The following is a 22,781-nucleotide window of genomic DNA, read 5'->3' as shown; positions in this document are numbered from 1 at the left end:
AACTGGTTTGACTCAAGTCAGTTAAGTCTGGTACTATATTCAACCAGGTGCATCTTAAACCAGTTTCAGCCATTTTGAAACTGGTTTATGTGCACTGAACTTCTGTTCTGTTACAGTTTTAAACCAGTTTCTGATCACTTAAACTAGTTTATTTGTAACTTCTGTCCCTAGCCCTAGCGGGCCACAGTCAGGAGAATTAATTCCATCAGTAATATTCACAATTCTAGACAATCTATATTCTGCAGAAAGGAACAGGAGCTACTTTCTGCTACTGCAAAAATTGCTCCTGAAACTTGTCCCAGAAGCTTCCATTTCCACAGATTATAGTTTTTCTGATACACTTTGCTGCTTAACACCATTAACAGGACATGCATGATTTGCAAAAACAGAAATAAAATTAATATATAGTTTGCCAGGGGTACCTCTGGGAGAAACAGATAGAAATGAGTTTAGATCTATAGTCACAACATTCTGTGCCTAACAAGAGCTTGTATTGTCAGTATTGAAGAGATTAACATTGTTATACTGACTAGGGGGCATGCATATTACTAACTCCTAATGGGCAGCATACATAATGATTAGTGAGTATGCAGACAACTGCTGTCAGATGATTAGTCTATGAAACTATCAGAGGGGTTCATCCTTGGTGTCTTGTAAGCTAGTAACAGACTTAAATACAACAAAACATAATTCTAGTTAGTATTACTAATGAAAATACTTTAGCTCATGTGACTGTAGCCATAAGACATTCTTATATTTAATATTTAAGCTGATGGCCATGATGTTTTCCCTTATGTATTGCATCCACAGATCCAGTGCAGTAGATATATGCTACTCACCAAAGAGAACAGTACATTTGTAAAAAATGAAGCTAAACCAATATCCTGAATCCAAATACCTGTAAGTTTAGCACTATTAGGATGTGATTCTGAACTTTGTACCCAAGGCCATCCATGAATCTGAAGTGTGCTTCGAGGGGTTTGGACGTTATTTTCCCTTTAATAATTAATCCTGTTCTTGGTACATAGGATCATTCTCTGTATTTGTGACTACATTGTAAATGTTTCTGCGTGATTGCAAAACTAACCTTCAGGATGAGGTTTTACTTGGCAGAGTAACATAGTTTTATTATTACACACAATCTAGTCTGGTTTTATTGTAAAATTGAAACAGACTGTAAAAGGAAGGGCCAGGAAAGTGAAACTAGTAATAAAAGTCAGACATTTATACAAGACATAGGTGAAGGGCCAAATTGAAATAGCAGTAACCTGTATCATCTTTTTCTTGTTGCTCTGTCAAAATTTTGGTACACTTGTTACATTAATCAGAGGAACTGTTTGTCTGTATTTGTGAAATGCAGAGCACAACTGAACAGAGATCTTAGTTCGGACAATAGGTACTACTGGACTACAGATAAAGAATAGCTGTGACTGTTATTGCTTGGCAAGAATTAAAAGTGTTGTAAAAATTCACAAACAAATTCATCATCTAAATTATTACATAGATTTCATAGACATTAGGGGCTGGAAGGGACCTCATGAGATCATCGAGCAAAACCCCCCACCATAGGCAGGAAGTCAGCTGGGATCAAGTGACCCCAGCAAGAAAAGCATCCAGATGTTTTTTGAAAGAGTCCAGAGTAGAGGTTCTTGTGCCACCTCTGGGGGAAGTCTGTTCCAGACCCTGAACACTTGCACCATAAAGAACTTTTTTTTTGTCTAGCCTAAATCGGCCTTCCTGGAGTTTATGGCCATTAGACCTTGTTATCCCTTTGGTAGCTCTGGTGAACAGCTGTTCCCCAGGTCCTGATGTACCCCTTTTATATAATTGTAGGCTGCCACCAAGTCCTCCCTGAGCCTTCTCTTTTCCAGACTGAAGAGTCCCAAGTCTCTCAGCCTCTCCTCGTATGGCCTGCCCTCCAGGCCTTGGATCATATGAGTGGCTCTCCTCTGGACTCTCCATTAGTTGCGTGAATTTTAGCAACTGAATTTTACTTACCTGGAGGGTTTGGGAGGGAACTGATGTCAGCAAAGCTGTGAGCCTGTTCAACAGATCATTGGGAAGATATTCAGACACAGAAAGGGATATGAGCTCATAATAGCAAAGTGGAACTAATGAACATCACAGATATCAGGTGGATTATACCTCAGGAATCTCTTGGTTTCCAACAGCGAATGATGACTGAATTGTTACTTTAAAAATCAATCTTCTGTATATTTCACTGGCTTTATTGAAACTTTATTAAGATAGGCCTTAATCTCAGTTCCTTGCAGATTGAGGCTGCATCTACACAAGGCATTTATTGTGCAGTAAACATCTAGGTGTTTACATCTCACATTAAACATCTTGGTATGTATTAGGCTGGAGTAAACTTGTTTACTCCACAACAGGATAGTACTTGTAAATACAAGTAAATACAAGTACTATCCTGCTGCAGAATAAAACCTCCAGAACAGTGCATGTGTAGATGCTGCTTGGATGGCCGGGGCATGAGGGTGCTTTAGTGTAGGGGCTGCCTGCCAGTTAACCCCACACTGAAGAACCCTTATGTCCCAGCCAGCCCCCTCTACAACCCATTGAGCTGGGGGGAACAGCCCTGAGCTGGCAAGCTGACTCCCCAGTCTCCCTGACACCTAGGGCTGCTCTGGCCAAGCTGAACATGCTAAAGGTGCACGTGCAAATGGCAATAAATTCCAGAGTTTATTGCTTCACATTAAGTGTGGATTGTTTTATTTCTCTACTAAATAAGGCAGAAGGCAGGGCAGGGTGGGACTTCAGGGACTAACTAGTTCTCCACTAATTTTTTCTGTTAAATAAATATCTCTGGTAAATAAGAGGATGTTACAAATCTTCTGGGATTTTTGTTTTGCTTTTTCTGCTCAAACCAGATATTTTTCAAATTCTGGTACATAGTTTTATCTATTCATCTTTATGTCTGTCCCTCTAATCCTTGTAAGACTATATAGTGTACACACTAGCAATAGGAACTACACATCACTGGGGGAAAAAAGACCATGAGACAGCATATATGGTATTGAAGCCTCAGAGCTCTATCCCTCAGGAACATCTAGGGAGGTGCCTATCCTGCAGAGAGAATTCACTGAATAGCACCAAATTCTAGGTAGAACGTAAAGACTCTGGAACCATGAGAGAGGCAGTTCTCACCCCAAAGCCCAGGAGGAAAAGAAATGGCAGCAAATATGCTGCTCTTCTAGGCCAGATACAGACATTACACTTTTACTGGTATAAGTGATTGGAAGCTGGTCTATATCTGTAACAGAACAGAAGTTCGGTTCACAGAATCAGTCTATACCCATAATAGAACAGAAGTTTGGTGCACACAAATTGGTTTAGAAATGGTAAAACCCAGTCTAAGATTTGCCCTCCCCACCAAGAAGCGAATGTGTGGTCTGTTCACTACCAATCTAAACTACAGAAAACGTACAGAAAACTGCATAACTTAAATCAATTCCTCCTTGGGCTTTTTGAATGTTGGTACCTAGGCCTAGTAAGGCAAAAGAGATGTATTTTTCTTTTGTTCCGCTTAATTTAGTACGTGGGCAGGACTGTACCAGGCGTGAGCTGTGAAGGTCTATAAGAGACTTTGAACCTCTATAATTATGTTTTGATTTAACAGAACTTCTGCAAATGTAAGTATGTTTTCTGCTATGTTTTATATAGAGGTTTTAGAGTTAAAAAAGAAAATGTAAAACCAGTTTTGTGTTAGCTAAAATGAAGTTTGGGCTAAGCACCTGGCATTACAAAAGTCTCCTGACTCTCTTCCTGAAGAAGCTGATACAGCTCTAAGGGAATTAGCCACATAAGAATTAATAAAACCATTAATACCTGGTCCCTATGTTAGGAAATCTGGGTAACCCCATTGGCTCCCCATTTCTTACCTTGTGGCAGTATGGCTGGTGAAGTAAACCTAGATCTCAATCTGGCCACAGCCTTTATTTCTATTTTTTGTGCAATTCAAAAGAGTCACAATTATTCCTATTACTGGGCACAAAGAATTATGCCCATTTATTCCTTGCTTTCATGACCCCAGATGATAGGGCATCTGCACCTTTTTGCCTGGCCTAACCTTTCTTTAGGTTTCTTGAATCATCATAAAGTATTTAGGAGAGGACAAGAGCATTTCTATAAAACTATTAAACTCATAGAAAGGTTATTATTCACTATTCAATTCTGCTAGTTCTGTTGAACTGTAATATTTTTATTAAATTCTATGATATTCTCCACCTTAAAATTCAGGGTATGGTACCCTATGTTCAGCAAACTCCGGATCTGGACCTCCTTATGTACAGTAGGGACCTTGTAGTCCATCAGTTTCTACCCATTGATAAGAGTGTGCACACACTATTTTATATGTAGGTTACATCTCTTCTCTAACAGTATGACACAGTAAATGTACCTTAATTCCAAATTTTGATCATAGCTCTTAGGATTTGTTTGCATGTTTCTCATTCTAATTATATTTGAAATAATATTACATACTATTTGGTTAATTACCTTAACTCATCAGTTGACTGAGGCAACCAACTCCATAAAGAAGTCCAGGTTTTTATGACGCTATGTATTTTCGGGATCTGTACTATAGCACTCTTAGCATTGTACAAAGTGTTACATGTCCAGTATTTTTTAAATGAAAATGGGCCCTGTCTGGAGGTAGAGGATATTAGGTAGAGGATAAAGTAAGCATGTCAAAATTTGAGAATGGGAAGAAAAATGTTGTCATTTTAACTAGTATTTAATGTTTTTATAGTGCTGTGGGAAACTTTACTGCCATGGTCATTTCTGGAAATGTTTACTTTTTGTGCCTTAAAATTTTTAAATGATTCCATCAGAAGATATATTTATATTAATTTAATATTTGTTATAAAACTAATGTAAACATTGACATGTTTCTAGGACATCCATCCTTAAACCACTTGTGCTCCAAATTAATGTAATAAAAGTTGAGAACCATAAATATAGTCAACATTTATAGGGCACCAATGAATATTACTATCTATCAGCATTAAGAAGCCATAATTGAAGGGATTTGTGTGTGCAGTCATTTATATCTATGTACATATATATTGTGCATAAGAATAAATAAACCTTTGTCAAAATTTTAATTGCTGAATGACTGAAGTAGTTCTAAAACTTTCTGGTCTCCACCTCCTGTGGCTGTACAGAGGCATGAATTTTACAATTCAAACAGGGTTTACCTAGAGCTATGTTAGGCCCAAAGGGACAAGAAGGTCAGTCTTCAATATAAAATGGAACCAAGCTGTCTGAAGCAAGCTTTAAACACAAAGGCTAAGTACAGACAGTCAGAAAGCATGAGGCTGAATTGATTCAATATTCATAAATTAATCTAAGCTGCTTAGACTGAACCAATAAGCAAGTGAACAGACATTCTCTTTTGATTTTAGAAATGCAGCTGTATGCCCACTGTGGCCCAGGTCAGAAGCCAGGGGGTACTGAAGCAACAATTATATCCCGCTATGGGGACTGGGATGGTATGGGTGCTAAGGCGCATGGTTGGCAGCCCAGATATTGCAATCTCAAAGCCATTAGCAAAAGGGCTCATGGTAGACCCTAGCCCTGAGCATGAGCCCCTGTCATGTTGACACTATAAATATATAGTAAATATAACATCTGTTCCAAAATGGTTACAGTCTAAATAGAACAGCACAGACAAAGGGCTCCTATTTATTTGAGTGGGGTCTGGATGATGCCCAAAATGATTTCTCAGAAGTCATACAGAAAGATTATGGTAGAGCCAGGAGTTGAACCCAGGTCTCTTGAGTGTCATTAAAATGCCTTAAGCACAGGACTCTTTTCTGAAAAAGTGGTTTCACACAGACTTTCACACAAGAAGTCTACAGGCCAACGCCTTCCATCATTGCTGACCTCATGAAGGAACACCTTGAGAGGCTGGATACCTTCAAGTCAGCTGGCCCTGACAGTCTACACCCCAGGGTACTCAATATGCTGGCAAGCATCATAGCCCAACCTCTGGCATGGATCTTTGAGAACTCCTGGTGCTCTGGTGCAGTGCCCGAAGACTGGAAGATGTGGTGCCTATCTTCGAGAAAGGGAGGAAAGTGGATCCAGCAAACTACAGGCCCATCAACCTGGCCTCTATCCTGGGGAAGATCTTAGAAAAGTTTATTAAAGAGGACATCCTCTGGCCGACGCCAAAATCCTGAGTGATAGCCAGCACGGGTTTGTTGCGGGTAGGTCTTGCTTGACCAATCTCATTTCCTTTTATGACCAGGTGAACTATCACCTGGACAAGGGAGAAGAGATTGATGTCATATATCTTGACTTGAAAAAAGCCTACTATCTGGTATCCCATGATACCTCTTGGTGAAACTGGCCAGTTGTGGCCTTGGGTCCACCACGATCCTCTGGCTGGGAAATTGGCTCCGTGGTTGGACCCAGAAGGTGGGTATTGATGGAAGTCAACCGTCATGGTGCCCTGTGACCAGTGGTGTCCCCCAAGGCTCTGTTCTTGGACCCATATTGTTCAACATCTTTATTAATGATGTGGACACTGGAGTCAGAAGTGAACTGGCCAAATTCGGCGATGACACCAAACTTTGGGACAAAGCATCGACACCTGAAGACAGGAGGGCTATCCAGGCTGACCTTGACAGGCTCAGCAAATGGGCGGAAGAGAACCTTGATGGTGTTTAACACTGAAAAGTGCAAGGTTCTCCACCTTGGGAAGAAAAACCTGCAGCATCCTTATAGGCTCAGCAGTGCTACGCTGGCTAGCACTACGGAAGAAAGAGACTTGGAGGTCATCATTGACCGCCAGATGAACATGAGCCTTCAATGTGATGCTGAGGCTAGTAGAGTGACCAAAACGCTGGCTTGCATCCATAGATGCTTCTCAAGCAAATCCCGGGATGTCATTCTCCCCTTGTACTCGGCCTTGGTGAAGCTACAGCTGGAGTACTGTTTGTCCAGTTTTGGGCCCCACAATTCAAAAAAGATGTGGAGAAGCTTGAAAGAGTCCAGAGAAGAGCCATGAGCATGTTCAGAGGTCAGGAAAACAGACTTTATGATGACAGGCTGAGAGTTACAGGGCTCTTTAGCCTGGAAAAGTGCAGGCTCAGGGGTGACCTGATTGCCACCTATAAGTTTATCAGGGGTGACCATCAGTATCTGGGGGAATGTTTATTCACCAGAGCGCCCCAAGGGATGATGAGATTGAATGGTTATAAACTACTGCAAAACCATTTCAGGCTGGACATAAGGAAGAATTTCTTTACTGTCCGAGCCCCCAAGGTCTGGAATAGCCTGCCATTGGAGGTGGTTCAAGCACCTATATTGAACACCTTGAATAGAAAATTGGATGCTTATCTTGCTGGGATCCTATGACCCCAGCTGACTTCTTGCCCTTCGGGCAGGGGGCTGGAATTGATCTTCCGAGGACCTGTCCAGCCCTAATGTCTATGAAATCTATGCCACTCACAGTCAATAAACAGATACCGCACTCAGATGCTATAGAAATGAGCACAATATGGGTATAATAAAGAAGAAAAGCAATAAAAAATTTGAGGCACTAAGCTATCAAAAGTTTCATGGAAGCATTTGGAGCTATGCTACAGTTTATTTCTAGAATTCAGTAGAATTTTAGATACAAGTTAGCAATGCAGTATGGCAACCAAACAACTTGGGCAGGTTGGATTGTATTCTTTAGAGGTAATACACAATGAAGGAGGGAATTTCATTGGTACCAGTCCTGGTAGTAAGCAGTACATCCAGTAGAAAGCATTCACAGTATCAGACTCATTTATGTGAAAGTCATTCCAAAAGAAGTCACTTTCAAAAGACTATTCTTGCTATATATTTAGATTGTCTTTGCCAAAGAGGATTAATTGTTTCCTTCCTTTATTGGATAAATATTGTGTAAAAGAAAACAAATGTTCCACTTATTATTCATCTTCCTTTATGCCTCCTGCTTCAGCATAGCATGGGGATGGGTTATATTTGCAGTCAACTGTATAAGCAGAGAGGAGATTTGTTTATGGAAAGTTAGATTAAAAAACTATTGCTGGGAATCTAGCAGACCTTTTCAGGATTAATATTAAACAGGAACTATATTTAAAACAGTAATTCAACAATCAGAGAATAAAGAACATATTATTCTGATTGCTTTCTTAAAAAGCTTCTTTATGGAACCATTTAATCACATGTGATTCTCAATTATGCTACTTATTGATTTTATTAAACCTTAGTTATATATAAGAAGAGAGCCAGTATTTGAAAAAAAAGTAATCGAATCGGTTTCCAACCGTGTTTCATATGATCGTTATAATAACTGTAGTTTACTAGGCTCCAAAAATGACAAATAATAGGCTTCTACTTCTTTTGGTTGTGTTAATCTAAATGTAACAACATTGTGGGGGTGAGCTGCACTTTTCCAGTACACACTGGACACCTAGCGAAGGTGTCCAAATTCCTGAGAGACAAGTTGTTTAGAAAGCTCAGGTTACATTATTAAACTGGTTCAAATCAGTACTCCAATCAGTTCAGTATACAGTTCTTGATTTATCAGATGTTTTGGAAGGAAGTGAAGTTTAGCCTGTCCAATAAACTTAACCCAAGGAATTATAACATGGAATCACCTCAGTAGGAGATGTGCTTTTTATTCTAAAACACAGCTATTAATATTCCTTATAAATCCCCACGCCCTAGGGATGGCAGCAGCTGTGATTCCCCAGGTCCGGGGCTTTCACACATCGCTGAGCTCTGAGGATCATAGCTGCCATGATCCCTAGTTGTCATCCCTAGGGCTCAGGGATTTTATGCTGGACACGGTACACCTTGCAGTTGGGAGCCCCATCAGCTGAAGCCCTGAATGTTAAAATGTTTAATTTAGGTCTGAAATAAGAGTTCTGCTGGCTTTCTCTGAGTTATCTTCAGATGAAAAAGCAGTTTTACCGTGTGCCAATATATATCTATATAAACTTCCATAAAGCTTTATATAGTTCAAGCTTACTTAGGAACTCTTGTATCTTTCAATGAGGCTGAGTGTTATCAACATATTGGAAGTGATGTGGGTTAAAAATAATGAAACTATATGGGTGTGAAAATTATACATGGCAAAATCATCTGTGTTTATTTCAGTGATTACATATTAAAATAAACAAACATTCACTGTGTATATACATACACATTCAAATAAATGTACTTGGCGTGTTTGTTTAAATCTGAAACTGGACATAAGTTTAACATTAGGTCAAAACAATGTTATTGTTTCTTCCCATCTGTAAGCCAAATCTAACCTTGTACAAATATGGGTAATATGGGTATGATTTAAAAAATGCACAGGGCTTCCTAGTTCTGACTAGGAAGAAGCATTTGTGATACACTCGAAGACATATGTTTAGAAAAACAAAGTTATAAATGTTTCCAGTCAGATAGGATGTAAAAATGTAATAGCATGGACTTCCCAACACACTTGTGCATTTCTTTATAATCTTATTAGAAGGACAAATCCATTGGGTCATATGTTCTACTAGTATGCAAATTAATGTCATTCCATTGAAGACAATGGTATGACACTAATATATACTGGTCCATTTGTCTGAATAGTTAATTTATCCCTGAATAGGTGAGCCCTTTCTTTTATTATGTAATTTAAGTTGGAAAACTATATTATTATAAATCAGAGTTAAGATTTTATATACATAGAAATAAGGTAATTCAAAGTTATGGTGCTCTCTACATTACTATATATGTTTATGAAGGTGAGAGGCTTAATACCAGTGCACAATAAAACATTACCCAAATACTATTTGTTAACATGAGAGAAGAGATCAAAAAATAAAAAAGCTAACTTAATCTTTGCTTTAGTGAAGGCCTTGAACTTTGAGTATATTACATTCAATAGTAGTCAAAATCAGAGTGGCCAAACCTCCCCAGAGCACCTTGTTTCACTGTAGTTAGTAAATGACTGGCCTTACAAATTCAGTTTTGGAACAATGGACCTGAAAATGACAAAGACAATTGGTTTTTCCTCCCCAGGGTAGTGGATGGAGGGGAGTGGAGCAGGTGGTGTGTGTGGCGGGGTCAAACAGTGCACCCCCTCTTGTGCCTGATCCCACCACCTTTGCACCTGACTGCCTCCCCTGTAGTGTCATGCCCCCTTCCTCCTCCACCTCTGCTCCTGCCCACCCCCCAAGCTACTGTTCCCACTTTTCCTCTCCCCTCAGCCTCTCTTCTCCCCTGCTTCCCTTCCTCAGTTTCTGTTCCCCACTGCCCTCCCCCAATCCAGAGAGTGACAGGCTCTGTCTCTGTCCTACCTGGGGTATGGAGCACAGCCCAGGCCAGCCCCTGTAGTAGCCATGCAAGCTGTGCACCACTGCTGTGGAGCCAGTTGGTCAAGGGCTGTGCTCAGTATCCCAGACTGCCAGAGTGCATGGTGCCTGCGGGTGTGAAGCAAGGGTAAGTGGGGGAATGCAGAGGGACAGGCAGGGGAGCAGAGGCTACACTGGGGGAATAGATGGAGGAAAGAGGCTGCAGAGAGGAGACGGTGGGGTGCAGAAGTGGTGGGAGGGAGGCAGGCAGCAGCTGTGGCTGTGGTCCCACCCCTGAGTAGAGGCTGGAGCCTGAGCCACAGGCGCTGCCTACCCTCCCCCACCCTTGTATGCGATTCGAAGATAAGGGTCTTTCCTCCCATGTTAAACCCAGCACTCTTTCCTGCCCAGGGCAGGGGGTCAGACTCGATGACCTGCTGAGGTCCCTTCTGACACTAACATCTATGAATCTATGAGTAAATATGGAATATAAGCAACAGTAATTTCTGAGGGTCATCCATTTAAGATGTAGATCCATCAACAGTTAGGTAGTAAATTTACTGAAATTGTATGCCTAGGTGCATCTTCTTGCACCTTAATCTGGGTCCTGATCTTCCTGGGATATGTGCCAGAAGCTTTCCTCCTCACGTGTTTCTCATTGTTTCATCTGCCTCACCCAAAGGTGATGTCCCTTCAAGTGAAACCAAGAACTAGGGAAGGATAGCTGACACATAGCTGTGTATGATCATGACTTCCTGATTTCCAGATGATAACTCAGAGGTAGTTATTGCTGCTTAAAGGATGATGAATTGCCTGCATGTGCTTCATGCAAGTCTTCCATGTTACCACAAAGCAAAGGCAGTGGAAAGGAGTCAAATGGCAAGATGGCTCCTTCTGTACAGACCGAAGAGGTCTCCTCTTTTTAATCCCGTTGGGCATCAAAACTCTACTCTTTGGGACATTACTTCTCAAGAACTCTGCCTAGGAGGAAGTTGGCTACAATGGAATAGGCAGCTAAAGAATAGGTCAGTAAGGCACAACCTTGCTCCGGTAGCAGGGAGGCTGCTAGAGCAGTAGTCATAACCTGCCATGGCAACCAGCCTTCCAGCTCTAATGAGAAACTGCTGCTCTGCTGGAGTGCCACCTGACCAGGAGGGAGAGGGCTTAAGCTGCATATAAGGCCAGGACCTGAGCTGATCAGGGAGTTGAGTTCTCAGAGCCATAGAGAAGCGCTTGGCCACAGATGGTAGGAAAGGTCTCTGCTGATTTCTGGAATCCCCTAAGGATGTAAATAAGGTGACGGAGGCTTGTTATCAGAGGGATATAACCCAGGACAAGGGGAGGTATGGCTGCTCTGACAGTAATTTACTGTTGATGTTTGGACTCAGCATGGGTTTAGTTTGTTACAGCCAGTGTGCTTATTCCTTTCTTACGGCTGAATCTAGTGGTTTGTGTTTTGGACTAGTAGGGGTTGTTTGGAGGAGGTCCCTATAGTGTCTGAGGGCATGTGGGTATCCTTAGCCTGCCCAGAGCAGGGCAAGGACAGGACAAAGGGTGTCCAAGATGGACTAATACCAGAGCTAGGGAGCTCAGGGTCCAAAGAAAACAGATGGAGGCTAGAGCCAGAAGCTTGATCTGGCACAATGGACCAGGACTAGAGGGCCCAGAAAAAGAAAAGGGGCAGAGGCTGAGAAGGCCAAGGCCCCAATAAGGAAACAATTGCACAGTAACGCTTACAAGGTATAGGCATCATGTAAGGGGTGGATGGAGTTGTATAATAGCCCTTTAGTCTACAGGTGCCCTGGGGCAACACGGGTGGGTCAGGAGGACCCACTTAGCCTTAGAATAGAGACCAGTGGGGGCTGTGAGATCTGCTGGCAATTGGAGGAACTTAGGCTTGCTCTAGGACTTTTAGGCAGGTTCCCTTTTGATCAGATAAATATGTCAAGGCATAGTGGGCAAGTGAAAGAGGGAGGGCACCTTAGAGCTCAAACAGGACAAGAACTGCATGGTCATCAAGGGGTGTTATGGCCATCCCTGGAATACAAACATCTGTTTGCTGGTTACATCTGTCTGTACCCTAACATGATTGGGGATTTTAACAGGCCTTACAATATAATGAATAAGACTACTACAGAAAGCAGTCCTTTGATCAAATAAGAATAAAAGCTTTCATTTTATTTATGACCCTACTGCCAGAAACAATTATCATTTACTTATCCCTTATGTTACTGTTTTAATAACTCTATTAGTATTTGGGTGGTTTCTATGAAGAATTATTCAATAAAAATTGTCCAGTAAAAGTTAGATAGCCTTAGTGCAAAATCCTCTGGAATGTTTATTAAACAATAATGCTGAATCTTCTGACAGTTTTATTTCTGAGAATGTTACAACCTTATTATGTATTTCACTGAGTCATCCAACATTACTGAAAACTCCTGTACAACTTAATGAGCATTACAAAGAGCAGATGCAGCTGAATTACCAGACCATCCATTCTCTCTATAGAGAAATACAGTAGGGGAAAAATGTACCAAAGAAATGTGCTTTGCTGAAAGATATGCTAACTAAAATAAAGACCAGCAGCAATGCAAATAAGAAAATATTAGTGAAATATAGATTAAGTAGCGTAACCTGATAAGATGATGTTTTATTAATGTGTTATTTATATACTTTGCCTAGTTTAATGTATGATAAAGATCTTAGGAGTATTACAATTCCGAAATGGTTGAAATGTGTGTTTATTTTTCCAAGCAGGATTTTACATGTTACTTGTTTGTTATTCCTTGCTTTCATTTTTAGAAACTAGTCCTCCTTGTAGCTATCTTTCAACACCTGTGAACCACTGCTAACATCATCTATTGGTGCTCTTCTTAGCTGATGTTATATTTGGCCTGATCTGTTATCCACTAAAATCAACATAATCCAAATAACTTCCACGGGTCTTTGATCAGACCTGTAGTGCTTGACCCTAATAAATTTAGTTGGCTTCATTTTTCTGTCATAAAAATAATGGGTGAAATCTTGGCGCCATTGAAGTTAATGGGAGTTATGCCATTTGGTTTCAGCATGACCAGGATTGCATCCTGCTAAAAAAGAAGCAATTTAATGGAAACTTCAGGGCCTTGCTGACTGGTCACATGATCAAATTACTATAACCTTGTCCTTCCTTTCCTATACTCAGCAAATAGTTCCTGACAGTACTTTGGTTGAAATACATTCACAGAACTATAGGCTTATTTTTTATATATAAAACATTTATGAAAGATGAAGGCTTTTTATATATATTTTCTGAACAGGACAACCATCTTTGTTAAATGCATTCTAGCACATCCAACTGGCTGCAGTTTGTATATGCTCCCATATTTCATGTCTGTTTTCAGGTACAGTTCTTTTCCTCGTATGTTCAAAGAAACAAACCTAGCATGTATTCAGAGGTATAGTCGATGTAACCAACCGTTTGTATTTTGTGGTTCTTGCAATATTTATGTTCTTTTCTTAAATTTCCAGCTCCTGGGTAGACTCAGCTGAATATGTAAAAACTGCCATGTCTGTAAAAATAAAAGACCAAAGTGTCTAATTCTCCCATTGTAGAAAAGAGCTTAAAACCTGACCCAAGTGACATCTAAAGGTTCAGGAACCAGAAGGCACAAAATACCCTTTTATTTATATTAATAAAACTCATAATTCATTTTTTTTAAACGTTATGCCTTTTAATGATTTAATTTGTGTGGCCTAACTTATGATGTTGTGATAAATAACATTCTATAAACTGTTGAATGCAGAGATTAAAATCCCCACTCAGTTTATATTTCTACAAGTTTATTTATTCATGTATACATGTGTGTATATTATTGATGTACTGAATTTGTCATGTAAATAAAATAATCAACAAATAACATGTATGGAGCAAATCCAGTGGTTCCACTCCAGCTTTTCCCTTCTCTCTGTTCATTGGATTAGGAGCCTCCATAATAATTTCCCTGTGGCAGTATCTTAGTGTAGCCTATATTGTATTGTCCTGCTTTAAAACTCAACCCTTTCAGTCAAGAAGCAGATGCAGGAAATAATATGATCATCCTATATAGGTATCCAGAATTCTAGAATTGGAATAAAAAGGTCCATTCCAGTGGCACTTGCACATAGAATATATACAGTAATTCTGGGCGGGGTCTGGTTGAAGACAAATTTACTGGTTAAAGAAAGTCAATAAGCAGCAAGTAGTAGTTTAAAAATAGTATTCACTTCATGTGGTACGTGAGTAACACATCTACACAGCATGTCATAGCAACATAGTGATTGTGTGGGTCTACATGTGATCAACACCTATGTTGCCATAGCGATAGGCACCCCCAGTATAGTGCACTGCTACAACGAAGTGCCGGCAAAATTTAACCATGCACCACAAGCATGGCGCAGTAACTGCCCAAACTGGGCCATGCTTTAGTACTCACTTCCTCCGAGTCCAAAAGGATGTACTAAAGCACAATGCCATAGTAATGTCACTGTACAGTGATTTGTATAAAAAATCAAGATGTATCAAAAAAAATTCTGCATATGAAGCACAATGTAAAATCTTGTTTGGACAACCCAGTTCCTATCCTTTACCACAGCATGGTAAAAGTCCCTGTGATAAATGGATAAGTTACGTAAAGTAATAAACCTGAATTGGGAATAGATCTCTGGAGATATTAGTTTGTCTTTTGTAATTAATCCTTTGTTTTATTACTTATTGAAGTCATTATTATGGCAAGTCCCTTGGTCTCAAGGATGACATTGCCAAGTAGGGTTCATTGAATCAAGTGTAGTGAATGCAGAAACAACCATAAAGACATATATATCAGCACTCTGTGCCACAAATTTCACAAGACTATTCCAACACCCCATATATGAGCCAGTCTATTGCTACTGCTGACATCTTTTGCCTCATGTACTTTTCCTGCCGAAGAATGTGGTATTGTTTTTCTGAAAGGCCTATACTTTCTCTCACCTTTACATTCCCTTGCTGCCTGTTTATGGCTAAGAGTTAGCCAATGAGCTATACCCAATAACGTGTACCTTGAAACACACCTGCTGAAAGACATGCTGTAATACCCAAATTAGGGTGGCAACTGGGTAGGTCAGGCAAATATTTTTGTGGTTTGGGATTGTGAGAGTTTCTTTATAACTCTCCTGCTGAGTGTCCAGCCTTTTTCAGGCTTAAAAAAATCAGATAATCATTTTTACTCGTGAAATATTTAACCTTGAGGTAACAGTCTTTCTGTACATGTGGTATTAAAATCGGTAGGCGATTCCAATTTGTTACAGATCTGTCTTTGGCTCAGCTGATGTGGCTTACCAGAATGTCCTTAGCAGTCATCCATCTGCACAGGAATGCTTATAGATAAGATGAAAGAAGATTTTATTATTAATCACACATTGTGTATATGACTTCTGCTCCCTTTCTCCAAGTCTAAATCAACTACATCTGGTTCTTACCACTCAGCTGTACAGCTTACTCTACCAGAAGCAGGTCCAACTTGATTAAAAATGAATTACTAAGGGAGGTAGTTTCTAAAATTTGGGAATCTGTTAACCATAAAAAATACAATCAGTCATAGAAAGAAACCATTTACCAAGTTTGCAGCAGGCATAGCTCCCTTCACTTCAGTGGAGGTTCATCAGTTTATAACAGCTGCAAATCTGGACTAGCGCTGCTTCTGGTAATAATTTATGGAACATATTAAACATGTTGTCAGAACAACGCTTGCACCATTCAGAAACTAATCTAGCATTTTCTAGAGTGGCGATGCCTTCATTGCATGTTGTAGCAGGGTCTAAGCAGCTAGACAGCACAGTCAAAGCCTAGGTTAACTGAACCAAAATAAAACAAAGCCCTCTCTTTGGGGTTTCCAGTTTACTTTAGAGGGTTTTTGTTCTACCTGATAACACAGCCAGCAGTCTCTGGCTGTATTCCCTTCCTTAATTTCATCAGGCTGTAAGCTTGACCCAAACAGTATCAAAACAATTTAGTAGCTTATGTCTCTAAAGTTATCTGTGCTTACTGGTCAACAACACCTATCATTTCCTCTCCTGAGAGTAGCCCTACTTTTTAAAGTTCTGAGCACAGCTATATTCAGCCTTGTTCTCTCCTGAGATTGAAATCCCATGCTAGGATTTAACCCAAGAAAACTGCACAGTTAGTTTTGTGAGGAGTTAAAGTGGAGGCATAGTAGGATGGGAAACAAGGTGCTTGCTATGATGCGCTGGAAATCCAGTAATTGATTCATCTAGTCTGCTGGAGTGCAGAAATGAATGTGCTCCAGCAGATACTCGTGTTACGTGCATCAGCATCCCCACACTGAAAAACAAGCTTTAGTTAAAGTGCCCCATTGCAATTTTTTTCAGCTTGGGGACATTGATACACATGACAATTGGGTGCTTTTAATTAACATGGTTTGCTAATTAAAGCACCTCCCACGCCTCTCAGAGCACATGTAAAATGCCCAAGGATTCCCATCATGCTTTGCTACCTATAAAACACCTTACATTACCAAACTTGATGCTCTCTTGCAGTGAACTCTGTTCAGTGCAGGGACAATTTTGCAGCCAGTCACTGTTCTCTGCTTCTCCACTATAGCTGTTCCAGTCCTCACATAATTTAGGGCAGCAAAAGAGTTTCTTTAACTTATTCCAGCTGGTTATGGTACCTAAGGGACTGTAAGCTAGCTGAGATTTGGCAGACTGTCCTCTCCTCTGTATGTCCTATCATGTCTCTTCCTGCTACGACATGCCCCCTCTATGGAGGTCATGGGAGAGACGGTTGTCATATGAGCCATTCTCACTAGTTTTAGACCAGTCGTCATCTCCCTCAAGCTAGAGGAATTCTCAGCTGGCCCCTATGACCAGATTCTGGTCCTCTTATGCTACTTGATGGAGTCAAAGGAGCGGGAAGAGAAAGAGGGAAAGGTCTTAGGTCCTTATGTAATCCCTGCCCTTTACATTAGGATTAAGCAAGAAACTTCCTGCTTTGAAGTCCTTGTGTACTGTTTTTAAGATCCAACCATATATCATTGCTCACTAATAAAATTATAATAGATTATAAAGAGAAAATCTATTAAAAGCTGTAAAAAAGTTAGATATTTGCAATGTTAATATGCTACAGATATTTCAAATCAGTGGCTCAGTGACATGGCCAGGCATCTGAGACATGGGGGCAGCATCAACCTCCAGTTGCCACCACACCAGCAGTGTAATTATAATTGTAATGGTGTGGCTGCCATTTTGTTTCACTTCCCCCAAATTGACACCAAGGGTAATTGCTGCAGTTGCCCCTCCCTAGTTATGCCACTGTTTTGCATTGCATCATAAAATCACCAGCCTGGTTAGTCCTTTATAAATCCATCATCCTTGAGTGCTCTTCGAATCTCCTATTAAGTAATAATGCAATTTATTGAGTAATCTACTCTGCCTCCCAATTCTGAAGACTATTCCGTGATGTAAAGTCCCAGCTTGTCCTCCTGTTTTTTAAAGTGCCTGTTCTTTTTTGAAGCCTCTTAAACCTCATCTCACCCTCAAAGAGAAGTTAACAAGGACACGATGATAACAAAACTCATTCTGAATATCACTGCTAATTTACTTCACTTAGTAACATGCAAACTCCCAAGCTTCTATATGTTAAAGCTGGTAAATTTGTTCTAAAACAGTTTCTCATTCTTTAGAATTGTAAAGAGGATGGAAATAGCCCCACATTATGGATTAAGAAGGGTCTGTGTCAGCACTAGTAGCCATTGGGCCAATATATTTACTATGCAAACAAAACTCAGTAAGAGACAAATGTTCATCTACATCCTTCATTTTTATATATGAATCAATATGTTCTTTGCTGAATCACCTGCAATGTAAATGCAGGGGCTTATTTTAATATAGCAAATTGCAATGAACTCTCATTTCTTTGAAGGTAGCATTCAATCTTAAATAAGCACACATGGAGTGGGAATGTGCGTTTCTCCAGGGATAAACAGCAGTGGCACAATATGTGCTGCTGCTCCTTATCCCTGGGGAACACCTATGCACATGTGCTCTGGAGCAGAGCAGGTGGGGTAAGGGAGGCTGGGCCCAGTACTTGAACTGGCCCCAGCAGCCTTACCAGGAGTCCTGGGGATCTATGGGAGCTGCAGCTGCAGCAATCTGGCAGCAGGGAGCATGGGTCCAGCTGGCTAGGCTTCAGTTTTGAGTGCCACACACTGCCGCCACATGCACCACCCCACTTTTTTTAAGCACAGATTTTTTGACACAGGGATCTCCCAGTGTCAACCTCCTCCCCCCTCCCCCCACCGACTTGCCCAATGTTGCAAATTAGCAGTACAGGGAATGCCTTCATGTATGGCACGTGCAGTGTGCAGTGCAGCAAACGGGTCTGCAATGCTACATACTGCATATGTGCACTTGTCCGGATGTGCCCTGAGCCTCTAAACAAACATCTCATTTGAGGTGATTCTCTTTGTTCCAACATATGACTCGGGGCTGCACAGCCTTTTACATGCGCAGCCCTTCAAGCTGCATTGGTGCTCCTCTGGCAAAGGTAGCAAGAATGAGCACACAGTCTGAGTGACTGATCTCTGGAATGAATGACAGTTGAGTTAAATAATGCACATAACAGTGTCCCAGGAAAAACTGATAGTACATTTTATCTGGCATATTTCATAAATACTTGAAGCAGGACATTGGATGTGAATATCTAGGATCCCAGGACAAAAGGCTTTCTCCTGGGAGAAATGCAACATCTATTTACAGCCCAGGAAGAGAAGGACTTTACAGTGCTGAAAGCTTTCATACAAAACTTTTATTGACCCCACATAAGACCTCAAATAATGGTGAGGGATGGTTTTCACTGAGAGCTTACATCAGGATTCCTAGCTGAGCATTCATCTGTCATTACAAGAAAGCCTGAAGTGGTACTTTTACTTTGCAAAGCTCTTATTGTTGTTTGTTCTTTCACAGCTTGAGAACTACATTGTGGAAAACATGAAGTCAGAGATGGCTCAAATACAGCAAAATGCGGTTCAGAACCATACAGCCACTATGCTTGAAATAGGAACCAGCCTTCTAAGTCAGACAGCAGAGCAGACAAGAAAACTCACGGATGTTGAAACCCAGGTACATCCCCAAGGCCATATTTCGCAAACTGTTAACAGCAGAGAGCCTTGCCCACTATCTTCTCTTTCACTACATCATCTTTCAGCACTGTGATCCAAGATACATTCATACCTTGTGTATGCTGGTAGCAACAGCAATGATGACTGTCATATTTTTTTAAAATTTCATGAGGTTGGTATATCTAACTTTGCATGAATCTGTCAGGGTGAACTAGCCAAGAAAGTTCCCAGTATTTGACCTCAAATAAACAGCCTAGCTACTGACTGTGAACAATATAATTTTCAAACTAAATAAATAGTTTTGAGACAAAATAGTTATTTTGATCTTTTGTTAAAGGTTTCTAGTATTTTCCAATCTTTTAAAAAGTATTTTACCTACAGAATTTTTACATCTGCAAGAGAGAAAAAAGAACATTCATGTGTCAAGTACTCTACACTTGTGCATTTGCTATTTTACAAAGTTTTATAATGTGGCTTGAATTAAAGATTGTTTTTTAGTGACTGCAGAGGCTTTCCCATAACAAATATATGTGCTGGTATTTTGCTTATCAAAGTGCAATATATAATATTCCTTTTCTACTGAATTTTCTATCAGTCTTCTATTCGTGCTGAAATTTTTGTCTTCAGTGACTTCCCCTTGTTAAAATAAATACATTGCTGTGTTATGTGTATTTGGTTTCTTAAGACAGGATATATACTGTTTGAGATAGATCATATCATCTGAACGCAAATCCCAATGCAAATTTACAATGCCCCTCCCATACTATTATATAATCACATCACAGCATATAGGTAGACATGGTCAACACATGGTGGTGGTAAAACAGTGTGACATAACTGTAAGGGCACTAACACATGTGGGGAGCCTGCTCCGATGAGCTGTAAATCCAGCATGTCAGAGCAGACTCAATTAATCAAGTCTGCTGGAGCACAGAAATTGATGTGCTCTGGCAGTCTCATGCATTGTGTATCAGCAGCACACTGCGCCTCCACACTGAGAAAATGGAGGCTGTGAGCTTTAAACTAAAACAGATTTGATGAGCTTTAGTTCAAAGTACATGACCACAGTTTTCTCAGCATGGAGGCACACTGTGCCGCTGATACAAATGACGCACAGGAGCTTTTAATTAGCACAGCTCGCTAATTAAACATGCCTGGTGCCATGTTGGGAGCACATGTAAAAATGCCCTAAATTTCTAATTTGTTAGTATGTTGTTTAATTAATTAAGGTCATTTGAGATATGGCAGCTTTAACAGCTGAAGTATGGCTTCATACAAATATTGGAGCAAATCCTGTTTTATTTCCCCATTCCACATACGAAGAATCTAACTGCAAAAATGCAAGGGTAATTGTGACTTTATGCTTTTTCATGAGTTACCCAGATTTTGGGTCTGCACAGCAATAAATGGTGATCATGTGCCCATTTACTCTTCCCTGACAAAGGTAGAAAACAGCTATAGTCACTGAGCTGTGGCTCCCAAGGCTTTAAACTTGTGCTAAGATAGTGCCTAGTTGACTTAGCGGTGTCTGGAACAGGGAATCAAAGGAACAACATCATTGTTTATGCCATTGGCTTCAAAACCTGGTGTTCCTTGGTTACATTAGCCTGCTAGGCTTTGAGTGAACTTTTGGCTAAGGATGGATGTTCAAAAAGGCCAAGGAAGAGGCATTCTACGTATTGCACGTATTGCACTTTTCTCAAAGTGCCCTAGATTAGTGTAGTGAACAAAACTGATATTTACCCTTGGAGAGGGGGCACAGAAGTGACCTTCACTGGCCAAAGTCAACAGGCTGGAGGGGCTCCTCATGCCTCCCAGGAAGCTACTGGGGCAACTTCTATCCCCGCCCCCAGCAGCTGGCAGCAATGGCTTGGGGGAGGGGAGCAGGGCATCAGAGCCCTCCCCCTCCCCTGCTGTGCAGCTGCCCCCCAATTTGCTGGCCCAGGTCTGGGGGGAGGGGGTGGTTGAGGTCTCCATGGCAGGCAAACTCCCTTCCCCCAGCTGCAGCCAGCTCAGGGGTGTGCTGCTTTTCACTGCATTGGGTGTTGGGGGAGTGGGAAATGCAGCCCCTCTGCCACACAGGCCCAACCCCCTCCCCACTCCAAGACCCAAGGCAAGAAGCTAGAGGGGGCTTTGTTCTCTGCCCCCCTCCTGTCCCCTGCCTCTAGTTCCTGACACAGTGAACTGTCCCCATGCTGCAGCTCCTGGTTGCACTTGTTAGGAGGATCAGGAAGGGGTATCAGGGAACAGAGCCCCCCTGCCACATGAGTGCCCCACAGCTTGCTTGCCTGGGTCTTAGGAGGGCTGGCCCAGGTCTGTGCAGCACAGGGGCACTGCTCCCCCAGCTGTACTATTTCACCACATCAGGAACTGAGGGGGAGGAACAGATCCCTGCTGCTGCATGGGTCCCCCCAGCTTTCTGGCTCAGATCTTGGAGAGGGCCAGGCCAGGTCCTTGTGTTGGGGAGGCTCTGATACAATCTGGTATCAGCCCTGGTACAAAGTGTGGGCAAGGCAAGAGCCCCCAAGGGGACACTTGCCTGCCTGTACACAAATGCCAGGAGCTTGGGGAATAACACAAATAATTACAACATCATAGGGAAAACAGAGACCTGGTGGGCTCTACTGGACCATGGGTATAGATGGCTATACCTTGTACAGGAGAGATCGAGTAGATAAAAGGGGTGGGGGTGTAGCTCTCTATGTTAAGGAAAGCTATGCATCCCTGCAAGCTGATGTTGGTGACCAGAGTGGACAACTGGAGACCCTCTGAGTTAAAATCTGTGAGGAACACAGCACAGGGGACACAACAGTGGGAGTCTACTACAGTCCTCCGACCCACAGTCAAGAGCTTGACCAGGAGTTCACCCAGGAACTGGCTGAGGCTGCATGCTCCAGAACCATGGTTGTCATGGGTGACTTCAATTACCTGGACATCTTGTGGGAGGATCACTCAACAAAATCTGAGCAGTGGCAAAGCTTCCTATCATGTGTGCAACACTGAAGTCCTTGACTTAAAGAAAGCCGACATTGACAAGCTCAGGAGTCTTGTCAGTGAGGCCCTAAGGGACCACGACCCCAGGGGGAGGGGAATCCAGGAAGAGTGGTTGCTCCGCAAGGGAGTGATCCTCCATGCACAAGGTAATTCAATTCCATCTTGGAAGAAAGGCAGCAAGAGGGCACAGCATCCCCCCTAGCTCTCCAGGCATCTAGCAGACCTCCTGAGGCTAAAAAGAAAGGCCTACAAAGGATGGAGGATGGGATTCACCTCCAAAGAGGAATATTCTGCACTGGTTCAGTCCTGCAGAGAGCAAACCAGGAAAGCCAAGGCTGCAACT

At 41.5% G+C, this 22,781-nt stretch overlaps 1 protein-coding gene across 1 annotated transcript in view; it reads left to right on the top strand.

Annotated features, from left to right (window-relative positions):
• The window catches only part of ANGPT1 (angiopoietin 1), a 349,019-nt gene that overhangs the window by 114,088 nt on the left and 212,150 nt on the right, over window positions 1–22,781 (top strand). Inside the window, exon 2 of the mRNA XM_019528068.1 lies at window positions 19,290–19,445. Coding sequence (XP_019383613.1) covers window positions 19,290–19,445 — 156 coding nt within the window. The remainder of the gene's footprint in view (window positions 1–19,289; window positions 19,446–22,781) is intronic.

Source organism: Gavialis gangeticus, unplaced genomic scaffold, assembly GCF_001723915.1.
Source record: "Gavialis gangeticus isolate Ggan-Ray unplaced genomic scaffold, GavGan_comp1, whole genome shotgun sequence".
Taxonomy (NCBI): domain Eukaryota; kingdom Metazoa; phylum Chordata; order Crocodylia; family Gavialidae; genus Gavialis; species Gavialis gangeticus.
This window is presented reverse-complemented; position numbering and strand designations above follow the sequence as displayed.